General features: G+C 53.6%; 1 protein-coding gene across 1 annotated transcript; it reads right to left on the reverse strand.

The window, feature by feature from the left end:
* Positions 1 to 88: 88 nt before the first annotated feature.
* On the reverse strand, positions 89 to 11497 carry LOC128914282 (fatty-acid amide hydrolase 1-like). Its single transcript, XM_054213063.1, has 15 exons — positions 11119 to 11497; positions 9782 to 9895; positions 8965 to 9108; positions 8519 to 8652; positions 7182 to 7388; positions 6725 to 6765; positions 6042 to 6166; positions 5684 to 5809; positions 4464 to 4561; positions 3990 to 4089; positions 3654 to 3694; positions 1630 to 1669; positions 983 to 1091; positions 506 to 651; positions 89 to 413 (listed from the first exon to the last, which is right to left on the reverse strand). The coding sequence occupies exons 1-15, from the start codon at positions 11284 to 11286 to the stop codon at positions 285 to 287; spliced, it is 1722 nt and encodes a 573-aa protein (XP_054069038.1). The 5' UTR covers positions 11287 to 11497; the 3' UTR covers positions 89 to 284.
* Between the last annotated feature and the right edge of the window lie 3950 nt (positions 11498 to 15447).

A 15447-nucleotide genomic window follows, 5' to 3' on the forward strand; every position in this document is an offset into this window, starting at 1 on the left:
ACGTTCTTGCACTTGCCTGGGGTGTGTTGAGAGGGTTATTCAAATCCACGCCAGCCCCATACACAAACACGGACCCGAAATAACAGACTTTCCAATACCAAAAAAATACTGTATTAGGACAATGATTGGAAGTGCTCCACCACCGCGGAGCTCGCCTCGCTTTCCCCTTGTGCCCCAAAGCCAGCGGCCAGCCCAGCCATCACCGTGTCCTCAGGCGAGTCAGACCACAGGCGGACCTTGCGCTGATGCTAGCTGGGATCCTGCACCGGCTAAGCACATAGGACTCAGAAGAAGCTGTTTTTCTTCAGGGCGAGTGCCTCCACCTCCTTCATGAACCGCAGGCACAGCTCCTCCTGCCACGGCAAGGCCACGCACTGCACGGCCACGGGCAGCCCCGCGCTGCCCCGAAAAGCCTGTGACACAAAGAGAGGGGGGGAGGGCAGGGGCATGTCCAGGGAGAAGGGATGGGGATGCTCCTGGCCTTGGGGAACCTGTTGCCACTCACCTTTGCCAGGGTCCGGTCCCACCAGTCCCGAAAGTACCCCTTGTAGCCCTTCAGCTCCTCCTCGTCCTCGTCAGTCACCACCGTGACAGGGACCACACCGACGGGGAAGTCCAAGACGTTGTAGAGCATGGTGTAGCTGACTGCCACTGCAGGAGAAGGGGAGCTCACAGCGCCCGCCCGCCACAGAGAAAGCCTTCACCCCCCTCTATGTATATGAGCTTCCAGCTAACGGGGCTCTTGCACTGGGAACTCAAGGGCTGTGGGATGGAAACCTGCCCCTTGGCTCCCACATGCTCTGGGGGGGTTGTCCTGGGTGTACCCCACGGGCTGGGGCGGCAGCTGCCCCAAGAGCCCAGCTCTTCCCACCACTAGCCAGTGCCTTGGGGATGTGAGGGGAAGGAACACTTCCCACTGATGCTGGTGGAGTGCTGCAGCAGGGGCACGCTGGAGATAAAGGTCCCCCATCGGCAGTCCTACCTGAGAGCTTCCCAGGGTAGCCGATGCCGAGAGCCGGCCCCAGCATGGGACAAAGCATGACGTCCAGATTCAGCTTTTTCCACTGGGTGATGAACTGGTAGCAAAACTCCTGAGGAGGAAACGCACTGGTGGTCAGCGGGGTGGATGTACTGTCCCATGGCTGCTGGCTGAGGCTCTCCTTGGGTGCCCAGCCGGGCTCTCGGCCTTTCCCCAGGAGCAGCCATCAGGCCACATCACGCCTGATCCTGCTAAAATCCAGCAACCCTTTCCTGCTTGGCCAACAGCCCTCCCCATGTACAAAGCACCCTCCCCCGGCTAAAACTGGAGGTGGGAAAAGAGTGAGTGCAGGAGCACGTGGCAACCTGGGACATGGGCATGGATCTTGAGGAAGACACACCTAATGTGGCTGATGGTCTATGTTTTCAAGTGTAGGAGTAAAAAATTCAGGTCTGATTTGTTATCATGAACATGTCTATGTATCATGAGAACTTGCATGTCCAAGTGAGATCTGTTGAGGAGTGACCTATGTTCCTACCTCACATCACCAGTGACTTGATCATCTCCTAACCTTGGTGGGTACTGAATCTGCCTCTTCCCAAAGAGAAAGAACACAAAAAACTATCTAACCCCAAATTGCAACACTTTACCTCAATTTCATGATGAAGACTCCAGACTTCATCCACTGTGCTGAAAAAGGAAAGAAAACCAATGAAAGGCATCAAGAGGTGCTCCAAAGAGCAGTTTTAGGGGCAGAGAAGGGCATCAAAACGCAGATGGGCACAGGTTAGCTCTACTCCTGGAGCTGCAGCCAAGGGAAGGGAGGACTTTGGCAAAGCCCTGTCTTTCCTCTGAAGGGCTGGGGGGGGTCTCATTTCTGCTTCTGCCCATGATGGAGGGATGAAGACTAAAGGCAGATTGGTGCAGTGCTGCTTTGGCCTGACAAGTGTCCAGCCCCGTTACTGCCCATGTGCTGAGGAGGTGGAAGCCCAGGCACAACATTTCCCAAAGGAAATATGGGCTAGACGAAGGAAGTATGTAAGAAGGAAGAAGGAAGGCTATACTGAGGAAGTATGGGCTAGACGAGGTGACAGTGAGGTGGATCGAGAGCTGGCTGAGTGACAGAACCCAGAGGGTTGTGATCAGCGGCACAGAGTCCAGTTGGAGGCCTGTAACAAGTGGTGTCCCCCAGGGGTCAATACTTGGACCAATTTTGTTCAATATATTCATTAATGACCTAGATGAGGGGACAGAGTGTATCCTCAGCAAGTTCGCTGATGATACCAAACTGGGAGGGGTGGCCGACACTCCAGAGGGCCGTGCTGCCATCCAGCGTGACCTGGACAGGCTGGAGAGCTGGGCAGAGAAGAACCTAATGAGGTTCAACAAAAGCAAGTGTAGGGTCCTGCACCTGGGAAGGAAGAATGCCAAACACCAGTATAGGTTAGGGGCGGACATGCTGGGAAGCAGCTCTGAGGAGAAGGACCTGGGGGTCCTGGTAGACAGCAAATTATCCATGAGCCAGCAGTGTGCCCTTGTCGCCAACAAGGCCAATGGCATCCTGGGCTGCATAGGGAAGACTGTGGCCAGTAGGTCGAGGGAGGTCATTCTCCCCCTCTACTCTGCACTGGTGAGGCCACAACTGGAGTACTGTGTCCAGTTTTGGGCTCCCCAGTTCAAGAGGGACAGGGAACTACTGGAGCGAGTCCAGCGTAGGGCAACCAAGATGATTATGGGACTGGAGCACCTCCCTTATGAGGAAAGGCTGAAAGAGCTGGGACTCTTTAGCCTGGAGAAGAGAAGGTTGAGGGGGGACCTGATTAATGTTTACAAGTATCTAAAGGGTGGGTTTAAGGAGGACGGAGCCAGGCTCTTTTCAATGGTTCCCAGCGACAGGACAAGGGGCAATGGGCACAAGCTAGAACATAGGAAGTTCCGTTCAAATACACGGAAAAACTTCTTTACAGTGAGGGTGACAGAGCACTGGAACAGGCTGCCCAGGGAGGTTGTGGAGTCCCCTTCTCTGGAGATTTTCAAGACCCGCCTGGATGCAGCCCTGAGGGATGTGGTTTAGGCAACCCTGCTCTAGCAGGGGAGTTGGACTAGATGATCTCTAGAGGTCCCTTCCAACTCTGAAGATTCCGTGATTCCGTGAAAGGCCAGGCTGTGTGTGGCGGACTGGTGCTTTGATGCGGGGACAGACGTACTGCCTCGGAGGCACAGCACGAAACACACCCGCTCTGCTACGGGACTTGAGTCCTTTCTCCTCACTATCTGCCCAACACTGACATGGCAGCGAGGAGGAGCAAGCCTCCTTCTCTGTGCATTTACCTTCCTTCTGTCTTACAGGGTCCCTACTTGGTGGCATGACGGATACGTTAACCAGTGCTGAAGCCAACACTATATTTCATTCCCACAAGCTCCATCCAGTTCCTAAGCAAGAGGCTGTGAGCCCCAAGCCCCATTCCCATCCTCAGTACTAGAAGCTTGTCAAACCCTGCAGGGTTACAGTGTTGACGTGAACTGCTCTGTTTGCTCCCACCTTTGTGTTTTCTGCCTCCTATTTTCTCAGACACATGCAGCTGGGGCAGTATCCCTAACGTAGCAAACACTGCGGCTCTCAAAAAGAGAAACCCAAATCTTCACGCATTTGCTCAGGCTCAGATTTACTCACTTTGCTCTCATACTTCTGACGATATCTGAAAATCGAGGCATCTGAGAAAGAGAGAGTAAAAAAAAAAAGAAAGATAATTTACATTAAACCCAGCCCTGTCCTCTGAGACAGTCCGTCACAAATACAAGCTGCTCAGGTAGGACTCGTGGACCTTCCCCAAAGTGGGGAGAGGAGGAACAGAAATAGCATGACTCCAGTTTGGAGTCCAGTTTCCTAAGCACGGCCAGGAAGCAATGCCTAGAGACTTCTCTTTGATAAAGCCTCACTGCAATGGGAGACAAGTTATTCACCAGCTGTTGTTTAACTACATCTATGCTAGAAAGAAATGGACCTTACGAAGGGTTTGGCAATCCAGGAGAGGAGAGTTTTTAGCCAGCTTGGTGACTTCGCCAACCAGAAGAACACCCCCATGCTACTCTTCTCCAGCTCCCCTTTGCTGAAAGAGAAACGGGTGTTTAGCTGAGCAGCATTAGGAAGGAATCACAGTGGATCAGCTTTCACAAGCCCAACCCCTCTGAACAGCAGATCTAAGTGACAAGAAGAGGTTTGCTCCCTTCCTCTGGGCTCCTCTGATTCTCACGGTATTTATAGGGTAGTGGCAGCCAGTCTCCTTTTATCTGTCAAGGCTGGTAACAATCCCAGAGAGACACAAAGTTTGGCTGAATTGGTTGAGGGTAAGCTCCTCAGTAAATCCCAGTGCATATCAGCCCCCGTCTGCATCCAGTAGATCTGCTACCCATATCTGGACGGTAGCCAGACCCTGGGGAGGATTTCCATAGAAAGGCACCCATCACACCAGGCTGTACTTACAATTTCTTGAGAAAGGAGGCACCCCCATCTGCAAACATTCCCCTGACGCAGAAGTTAAACATCATGTAGTCCACATTTGTGAGTTCAAAGGGCACCAGCTGGAAGGACAACGGAAGAGGAGTCAGTGGCACAAGCACAAGCAAGCTGCATGGGAGAAGCCATCAAGGGCTCCCAGTGGGCCAAGCTGGGCTGAGGTTTTCCTGACAAGCCCTCAGGAAAGCCCCTAGCATCCGAGGCCACCAGGTCCTCCCCATCCCATCCATCATTCCCTGAAAACACCATTTTCCCTCTGACCAGCAACTGTTGAGTCAAAAGATACAGGATGGGCTTGGCCCCCTGATGCCCAAGCAGCCCCAAGGCACAAAGGTCCCTCCAAAACTGGCAGTGGGTGACAGAGCTGAGGGGTCTGTGCTCCCCACTTCACTCCTGGTCCTTGCACAAGGGTAAGGGGGAGGCGTGCAGCCATGACCATGCCTCATGCAGAGGAGATGACTTGCTGAAATGGCAGCCTCTGAAACCTGAGACCCTGGAAACGGCGCTGGGCCAATATGGGACTACTTGGCTATAAAAGATGTGCCATCTGCAACTGTCCTTTTGTTTTCTCCTTAGGTCCGTGTTTCCAGATACAAAACCAGGAGGTGGCTTTCCATGCAACGTCTGTGGAACTGCTTGCCAAAGGATATGATGCAGGAGAGGTGAAACTGGCTTGAGAATAGACTAAACAAGTAGCGGGACAACAGCTCGTCACAGCCACTGAAGAGAGATGGTCCATCAGGCTCAGGAAACATGCTGAGCTGACAGTAATCATGCACCACCAGGACTGTAAGGTCCCTGCACTGCCTCGGGACCCGTCTGTACAACACCTAGTGCAATATGGATCTCAGCCAGGGTGTAAGTAAATACACCCACGCTACAGATAAGTCACACAGCAGTGTGTCTACTCCCTAGCACGTGTTATGGATCAGGGCAGGCTCCCTTTTGTGTTCACCAGAACCTAAAGAGCGCTGAGATCCTGCTGAGAGGAGAAATCAAGTTGCAATACAAAGAATTTCTCTTTTCCAGAAGCAGCTATCTACTTTCATCAAAGTTGTGTGAAGCTGAGTGGATTCCAGGCCCTCTTTCCCTGCCAAATTTGCTTGATGTTCGCACACGGGTCCCAAAGACATGTCAGGAAGGAAGAATAGAGGCAGCGCGACTGTTGGGTTCAATCAACATCCTACCGTGTGGCCGGCATCCTCCAACATCTGCTTCGCCTCCCGAACGGCGCGTCTCATGGCAGGGCTTGGCATGGTGAAGAAATCGGTTTCGTAGTAGCCTATGCGGAGGGGCTGTGTGCTGGCATACACCTGCAAAGCAAGGGAGGGCACCAGCGTGGAAGGATATCAGCGGCATCAGGAGTCAACTACACCCGTGCCGCAGGGCGAGTCTGGAAGGCAGCACTTCTCTCGCTCACTTGCCCACCCACAGCATGTGGCAGGTTGGAGCAGGTCCTGGAGGGCTTCCATAAGCCGCTGGCATTTTCAGCCTGAGCGACGGAAGCTCTTCTCAGAGGCTTTTGCCTCCTTTGAGGTTCTTTACCTCTTCATTGAAGGGAAGGGGGGGCACTGTGCTGTCCAGGTTGAACATGTCCTCGCAGAGGAGCGCCCGCATGCACAGCGCCAGGCTCTCCACGTCTTTTGCCATCGGTCCCACTGCTGCGACCACTGGAAGAGACCAGAAGAGAACATTCATGGCTGGGGGTCTTTGAAGGGCACGTCCTGCAAAAGCAGGACCTCTTGGCATCATTTTGACTTAGTCTAGTGCTGGCAACAGTTCCTCTTTGAGAACTGGGCTGGGGATACCTACAGGCGTCTTCCCACCAGCAGGCTCATCATTATGGACCAGGAGTTGCTATCCCTCAATATGTGCCCCATGTGCTCCATTTCATGATTTACAAAATTAAGCAAAAAGCTTTGTCGATCATGACACAAGGACGTCACAAAACACCCCCTCTGACTGTTAATCCCAGCTCCCATGAAGCAGTGGTGGCTAATGCAACAACGTGGGGTTACAGGGCGCGTTCAGGTTTATGCATTACACAAACTGCTCAGCTTGGCTCACACGTATTCCAGTTTCTTGGGAATCACAGCATGGGGGCGGCTCTTGGAAGAGTCTCTAAAAGGGAACCTGCTTCTCTCTCTGAATGTGTTGGAGAAGGTCCCCCACAACCTTCTCAGCCCTGCCCTACTGCCCTTCCCTGGGGGACAGCCACCAATTCCTACCTGCCTTCTGCCCAAGGACACCAGCAATGATTCCTTTTTTACTGTGAAGAAGAGAGACACACAGAATATAGCAGCTGAAGTAGTTTTCACAGAAGGGAAAGGCTTTAAGCAGTAGCAAGTGGTAAACACTGCCCTGCCTTTGCAGGTGCAGAGGCTGGCTGAAGGAAGGGCCAAGGGGAAGCCCAAGGGGGACCCAACCTAGCCCACAATGATTTATGCCCCGTCAGTCAGGAACAACGACCCCCTTAGCATGCAGATGGAGAGGTTTCCCCCTCTCCGTTCTGGGGGAACCAATGCTTCCCTCCATACAGGCCCCAGAAAATGTCTGGGCAGGAGGGAGAAACGAGCCCTTCTCAGTTCCTCCCAAGTTTTCCCTTGCTCACAGGAGCAGGAGCATCCCAGCACAGCAGTGGGTAGGGTGTCTCACCCAGAGACATCACTGCATTACTCGCGGTACCTGAGTCTGTTCCCGGTGGGTTTGAGTGCACAGATCCCACAGAAGGCAGCGGGGAAACGCAGGCTCCCTCCTACATCTGTCCCAAAGCCCAGAATGGACCCACCTCCTCCTACAAGTGCCCCTTCTCCACCAGAGGAGCCTCCGGGGCTTCTGGTGTAGAGCAGAGGGTTGAACGTCTGACCAAAGATTAAGTTCTTGCAGTCATAGCTAAAGAGAGAGAGAGAGTGATTGTGAATGAGAGGAATGTAGATAGCCGCTGATACGGACCCCAGTCACTACGAAAAGACCTTCAGAAGGTAATTAGGTAATTTGTTAGGTAATTAGGTAACTAGTTGTTACATTGACATCATTTACTCTGAGGGAGCTTCCCAAAGCTCCCATGAAGACTGCCAGCCTTTTCGTGGTGTTCCCAGGACCTGGATTCACTGCCAGCTAATTTCAGCATCGTCAAGCCTTCCCCAGACAGACCCTCTGGCAGCAAAAATACATCAAACGTCCTGGAAAGGCTCCCTTTGGGCAGTCCCAAGGGCCAGAGGACATCCGAAACAGCCCACTTGGAGTAGGTCCAGGCCTCCCCACCCAGGGGGTGCTGAGCCCCTGCTTGGGAACAGGCCAAATGCCAGCTGCAGTCATATTTGAACATCGGACTCTCCCAGGAACTGGTGCAAAATCCGGTAACCCCTGGGGCAACCTCTTTGTGTGTTTTTGTTTTTTTTTTTTTTTTTTTAAACACAGCCAGTCATTGTTGCATCGCCTTAAGGAAGGCATTTCACAGGGCTGGGGAACGGTCACCCACCGAGGAGCTTTGCCAGAGTTCACTTGGCAGGACACGGGGACGCTACAGGGGGTGTCTGTCCAGCAGAGCACACCCGACCTCACCCCATATCAGCGACACCCAGAGCGGTCTTGCCAGATACAGCAGGAGGTTTGGGGGCAGGATAATTTAAGGTCATTAGCTTAACCAGCTTCCCCTGCCATTAATATGCATTTCCACTGTATAGTTAACAGGATCACCTCTGAGGGTTTCATTAAAAAAAAAAAAAAAAAAGAAAATTAAAGTTACTTAAAAATACCCCACACAAAAAAGAAGATCAGTGTTTTCTCTTCTCTTCTCCTCCTCTTTTGCTTATTTATTTCATTTGGAACTACAGTTAATTTTCATCCTTAGCGTAAATGTGTTTACTTTCTTAAGAAACACCTAAAAGACACTAAGGATGGGGATCAGGTGCTGTGACTTAAAAAGAAGGTGGAAATGAGAATTAGACTTGATGGAAACCCTCATTGAGATGAGGGAGGGAGGACTGCCGCGGCGCCGAGGGAAGGGAGCGCCCACCTACCTGATGAGGGACTGGGGAACGTTGGTTTTCACAAACGGAATCGCCCCCTGTCTCCTGAGCACCTGCACCACCACGCTGTCCTCTGCCGCGGGCTTATTGATATTTTTTATAAACCCTAACGTGGAATCATGGCCCTGGGAACACAGGACAATGAGGTTTCCAAATGGAGGACTGCAATTCCCCCTGCCCTCGTATTTTTATCTCTATATATAAGCATGTGCGTGCACCTCCAACAACCCACCCATTGCACACATAGCGTATTGTCAGTAAATCTGACCAGCTCTCTACTGGCTCATATGGGAGACAGGGAGCAAACCCTGTCACCAGCCAGGGCAGGCCATCCCACATCAGCTATGACAAAGTCCAGCTGAGGTCAAACCTCCCCCCACCACCAATCTTCAAATCACATGGATCTCAGGATACACGCGGTATCACGCTGGTGGTACCTCGCAGTCGATGGAGTCTTTGATGCTGACAGGCACTCCATAGAGCAAACCCAGCTTCTCTGTCAGCTTTGCTTTCCGGACCTGGGTCTCGCTTTCCTGCAGATACTCCGTGATGCAGTTGGTTTCTATGGCGATTTGGAGGGCCTTGGAGAAAGCAGGCAAAGCTCGTGGGTGAGACGCAGTCCAGGACATTGCACAACAGCCTTCTGTTTTGCAGAGGACATCTGCCTCTTCCCCCTTTTCTACCTCCCCATCTGGACAGTCGGTATCAGGGCAGCCCTTGCTGTTCCTTTCCAAGATATTTTAATGCTAAACTCCAAAGTGTTGGTCTGGACATAGCTGGGTTGTAGCACCAGCTGGTGCGTGACGGACAGAGGCACTCAGCTCAGCAGAATACCCAAGGCTCTGGATCAAGTGGCATAAAATGATAAGCCCAAAGTGGGAACCCAGGGGGTGATCAGGGCATTATGGCAAAAGCAGAGGATGAAAGCGGACACTGAGTTCTTGAGGTTTACCAACCCATTTGGAGATGGAGGGGAGACAACAGCAGCACTCTGAAGCTTCCTTATAGCTACACCTGTCCCTGGGAAGGTATGGGCTCTCCAGATGCTGAGATTGATGCTCCTCTTTGCTCCAAACCAAGCCAAGAGCCATGGCAGCCAGATGCCCAGCTCTCCCCTTGCTCACAGAAAAGTGCAGAAGGGCCCAGCATTAACTGCTCAGCAGTGTTTGAACCAGTCCACTTGAACCTGGGCTTCTCTCAAGAGAGCCAGCCCCACTGTGGGTGAGATGCAGCCCCACCACCCTTGCTCCTCACCTTGCCCACGTAGGCGTAGAAGACATGCTCCGGAGGGAGCGAGCCATCCCGGAGTTTCTTGGAGAGCTCCGGCAAAGGCAGAGAGAGGATGGAGACCGCATTCACGGAAGGATGCTAAGGGAAAGATTGAACAGGTAATGACACAGCTCTACCTCAGCTGGTGGGTTCCTCCTCTCCCCTTGGTGCCCACTGTAACCCGTACGAAAAATATCTGCTGTCCGGTGGCCAAATGCAATATTTGCCTCAGGACTGCAATCCTGCCCCTACTCTGATACCAGTGAGCACGGTGGGAAACCTGCAAGGCCAGTAGCAACCTGGGCTTTCTAAAAAGCCTTTTGCTTTTCTGGCCAGACATCAAGCACCTGCTGTTTAAGAGAAAGTCTTTTGCGCAGCCTTGTTCAGACAGGTCTTGGGCAGGCCTGGGGGAACCGCTCGGCGCAATGTTCTCTGCTGAATTACAGTGGGAACTGGCAGCATGGTCAAAGACATTGCTCCAGCAAGAAGCAAAATTCGACCTGGTGCCAGATCTTCTGGCATCACCAAGACATCCTCCAGGGAAGTGCACAAACCAGGGGGCTGCTTGGCTGACAGCGGACAGGTCATTTTTGGGTCAGCAGAGATTTCCCTACTACATACCACGAAAAAAAGCATCAAACCTCATCCCCTAAGCTGGACTCTGACCCTGAGGGAGTCCACTCCAAACACAGGTCGGGAGGTTTGATGGGACCATACCCCGTCGGCATCACGCCCCGTCCCTGCGGGCAGCGCCCCCGGACTGCAGGGCTGCACTTCGGCCTCTGCTGATAACACGCACGGCTTCTCCCCTCCTCAGCAGCCAGGATGAGCCTCCCACCATGGCGGAAGAGGGCCGGGAAGCTTTCAGAGGAGGGGCAGGGATTTTCCTCCCCTCCCTTACCGGTTGCCGCTCGCTGGCGCCTGCGCCGCCGCCCGTTTATCCCCCGGCTGCACCGGGGAGCGCATCCTCCTCCTCCCCGTCCCTGCTGCAGAGGGGAGCCCTGCACGGCCGCAGGGATGCGTGCACGCAGAGATTTACAAGGAAAATAAAACTAAATTCCTCCGTGGCTCCCTACGAGGAGCCGGGACGCCGCCCGGCAGCTCTGCGAGAGCAGCCCCTCGCCCGCCGGCTGTCCCCGGGGCCACGCCATGGGGAAGGGGCGAGAGTGAGGAGCCAGCACCGGGCGGGTTCTGCCCATCCCCAGCCTTTCCCCCGGGGGAAAACGGAGGGGAGAAGCGCGGCTTTTCCCATCCCCAGCGTTCCCCCCGAGGAGGCGGGGGGGGAGAAAAGGAGGGAAGAAGCGCGGCTTTATGGTACCCACCTGCTCCCGAAAGCGCTGCACGGCCGTCTCCATCTGCACCAAGCTGCGCTCCTGCCTCCGCCGAGCCTCCTCCACCTTCTTCCACAGCCCCCTTCGCCGCCGCCATCGCAGCAGGAGCAGCAGGCTGGCGGCCGAGCAGCAGAGCAGGGCGGGCAAGGGGACCCGCATGGCGGGAGCTGGCTAGCCGGGTTGGCTAACCGGCCGAGAGCCCCGCTCGCCCCTCGCTCCTCCCCGCTGCCGGCGCCTCCCCGCTGCCGGCCGGGTCCAAGGGCAACCGCTCGCCGATGGGGAGGTGGGGAAGAGGGAGGCAAAACCTGGGAAGGATTCCCGGGCGGGAGAGGGTTGGATTCGCTGGAAAAGAAAAGGCTTTAACCAGTTTGCGGCTTTGCGAGCGGCAGCGCGGGTAAGGGGGGAGGAGATCTGGGAGCAGGAAAAGCTCCTGGGTGAAAACTCACCCCTCCCTGTGCTGGGTGGTCTCTCTCTCTCTCTCTGATAAGGTTTATTTATTTTGCAGTTCCCCAAGCGGGACTTTGATCTCCCTGTAATTTTTCAGCCTCTCTGGGGAGAGTCTTGGCTAAGAGCATCAAAGGAGTGAGGCGGGAGTCCCAAAGGTACCCGTCTCCTTTTGCATTTCCTGAAGCCGAGCAGCTGTGTGGGAAAAAAAACAATAAATGCCACAGCCTGTGCCCGGTAGAGTCCATTTCATCGCTGGTGGAGCATGGGTGTGCCTGTGCTTTGTTAAGTGCTGCGGCTTCTGACAGCAGCAATCTGGCATCCCTGCTCGGGCGGGGGGTGTGTGTGCTGGGGCCTTGCACTCAGTTTTGAGGGAAACTCCAAAATAATTTCTTTGTGGCCAGCCCTACATGGAGTGTGTCCTTAAACTTCCCCGCTGATAGGACAAGGGGTAATAGCTTCAAACTGGAAGAGGGGAGATTTAGATTAGGTATCAGGAAGAAATTTTTCACTGTGAGGGTGGTGAAATGCTGGAACAGGTTGCTCAGAGGAGCTGTGGATGCCCCATCCCTGGAAGTGTTCAAGGCCAGGCTGGATGGGGCTTTGAGCAGCCTGGTCTAGTGGGAGGTGTCCCTGCCCATGGCAGGGGGGTTGGAACTGGGTGATCTTTAAGGTCCCTTCCACCCTAAACCATTCTACGACTGTATGAAATGTTTCAAGCTATCCAGTTTAGATGCTGCCCACAGGATTGTGGAAAACCTGTCGGGAAGGATTTGGGATGGCTTCTCCCTCCTCCTGCTTCCCAGCAGGTTGAGCTGTGCCTAAGCCACCCTTGGCAGATGCTGAGCTAGAAAATGCCATGGAGGGTCATATACCCCCAGACTTGATTTTCCTGGTGTTAATCCTGTTGTTATCGTTATTGCATCAACCTGCGGGCCCTCAGGGCTACTCTGGCAGCACCTGAGGAGCTTGCACCAGAGCATGGCTCCCCTGGAGGGAAATGCTGTGCTGTGCGTACACAGTGTCCTGGGACCGTCTTTGCTGAAGGGTGTTAAAGCTTTGGAAATATTCAGCTCTCATTGAACTCGTGGCTTATGGCTTCTTGTTCCATATTTGAGGACAAGCAGCTCCCTGTTGTCTGCGTCAAGGAAATTACATGCAAGAACAGCCTCTTATTCCCCACTGTTGTGTGAGGGTGTTTTTTTCTTCTTTTTTCTACCCCCCCCCCGACTGTAGGGCTCAGAGGATTATCCAGTAACGCCAGCTTCCCAGGGCACTGCAGCCCCGTGCTCTGGGCGCTGCTCAGGGCACAAGAAACCACAAGGGGAGCAGGGTTGGCGGGGGGTGCCCTTGCAGTGAGACAGGAGGATGGGATCAGCTCAAGGTTCACGAAAGCAGATGCTGCGATCCCTACCTCCTCCTTCCTCCTTTCTCCTGCTGGAGGCTTCGCGCTCTCCTCAGCTGCACTAATCTCATCCCACGGCAGCACAATGCCAGAATAGGGCTGTTTCCCTGCAGGCAGTAAAACCAGGTGCACCTGAAGACTTTTAACAAGAGAACAAGAAAGGTGGTGAACTCTGGAGAAACAGAAGTTAAAAACTAGTTCTGGTGGAAGGGGAAAAATTACTTCTCCAACCCTCTTCCCCCTAGTCAAAACCCTGCTTAAAATCTCTCATGCAGGAACAATTTTCAGCTTCTGCAGTTCAGCTCATCAAAGGGCAGAAAACAAAATACGAGCTTGATGCCTGGGGCACCTGTGCCTCCAGGAGCTGCTGCTGGAGAACCCCCTTCTCCCCTCCCACAGGCAAGTGTGTGGGAGTGGGTAAATGGAGTTGAGACATCAGGTGGGACACTGGCAAGCTCCAGGAGGTTAACCCAGAGCATGGGAAACCCCAAAATGCAGCGGATCTCTGCTGTGACCCAGCTTCCAGCAGAGATGGGACAGGGGGACTCCAAGCACAGGCAGGTGGTGGCTGGGGATGCCCTGTCCAGGAAGATGTGCCTGGCACCACCTAAGAGAGGTAAACTGGGTCTGGCGTTGCTCCCCATGGGCCAGATTGGGGGCCAACTGCTGGCTTGTGGGGCAAGTGATGCCCTGATGTCCCTTTGAGACACTGGCCTGTCCTTGCCAGATGAGCAAGTGGAGACTTTCTGCTGTTACATCCATAGGGCTGCCCATATGCTGCAGCAAAGCAGGCTTGAACCTTGGGGTGCTGGAAAAAAGGATGGATCCTGCCCATCCTGCACTGCCTGAAACGGCTGGAGCCTGCGGCTAAGGGAGGGCGAAACGATCAGCTGGATCCGTGAAGGCTTCCTTCCCCATTGCCCACACCCTTCCATGTGTCCACAGAGCTGCAGCTGGGTGGGTACCACCCCCACACCCCAGCGATGCTGTAACACTGTGGTTACCAAAGGAGGGGCAGAAAGGCGTCATCTTCTTCCAACCGTGACAGATCACACATGATCAGCTGAACCAGCTCGGGCTGAAGGACCAGCTAGCTTCCCCCCAGTTCATCTGACACCACAGTAGACGCCACAAGAGCGTGGCAAAAACACAGCAATGTTTTCCTTAATGCTGTCTCCCGGCGTCTGGATTGCTGTGGCTTCTCAAGCCAGAGGTTAGGTTTGGGTGACTAATAGCTGTGTGTTCATACAGATATTTCTGGTGTGAAGCAATCCGATTCTGGCACCCACGGTGTCCTGCAGCAGGGAGATCCACGGTTTATCCATGTGCTACAGGGAGGCGACATCTCCTGTTTGCTGCCCTCAGCTGATTTCATTTGCTGCCCTTTATTTCAGAAGAGACAATAAGCAATTGTTTGCTGTTCACCTGGGAATTCATACACATCCATTCTTCATTTCACCCTACTGCTTTTAGACTGTTTTCCAGAGGAGAACAACCTGCTCCTGCCACCAGCTGCCAGTCACCCCCTCCCAGGGTCTGGCTCTCTGGAAGAAGATACAAGCTTTGTATACAGCAGCAAGTGGTCCTTCTTGCTTCATTTCTCCTCTCCTTGCAGGTTCCTGGCTTTTGCGTGGGATTCGGCAACACAATCTGCAAGAAGGTGAAGGGTCTCCTCTCAGAACTGGAGCTTAACCCCGCTCTGTCTCCATCCTGGTGTGCAGCTCCACAGCAGCTCCGTGCTGCTCACCTTGGCCATGAAGGAGCTGAGGAAGAGAAAGTTTGTCCAAGCTAAGGACCGTGTAGAGACTCTGGAGGAGGTTGTCCAGCAGCTCAGGCAAGAGGTAGTGTCATGTGGGAGTGATTCCTTTTGGCCCTGCCAAAAAATCGCATGTTTCAGACAAGTTGTTCACTTGGTTGCTGCGTAGTCTGCCTCAAACTGGAGTATCTGAGTTAGAGTAAGCAGATTGAACACGTAGATTGTGCCAGCTTTGCGGACTCTGCTCTGTGGCAGATGAGGGAGGGCTCACGTATTTTCTCCCTCAGGAGAGTGGAGGAGGAGCTGACCTGGCAGAGGACCATGACTTGTACGTGCAGCTTGCACTTGCACAAGCTCTTTTTGCTCCTTGGTGCACCTGGCAGCTATTGCGTGGGAGCTTGATGGAAGGTAAGGAAAAGCTGAAGAGGTCACAGCGGTGGGGTCCCCAGAGCGGGGAGGACCCTTTGGGAAATCCCTAAGATTGCTGAAGACACCTTGAGCAAATAGTGCACCTTGCAAGCACTGGGATCAGGCTCTGAAAACCGCCTCTCTGTACAAATGGGGGTGTGGGGACTCATTTCCAGTAGTGCCTGTGTCAGAGCAACCTAAGTCCAAACAGCTTTGCATTTCATGTGAACATTAACAAATAAGGAGGAAAAAAAAAAAGAGAAAGAAAATTTAAGTGTCTAAAATTACTCTTGTCGTTGTTCTACAC

This window comes from Rissa tridactyla, chromosome 8 (assembly GCF_028500815.1).
Source record: "Rissa tridactyla isolate bRisTri1 chromosome 8, bRisTri1.patW.cur.20221130, whole genome shotgun sequence".
Classification (NCBI taxonomy): Eukaryota; Metazoa; Chordata; class Aves; order Charadriiformes; family Laridae; genus Rissa; species Rissa tridactyla.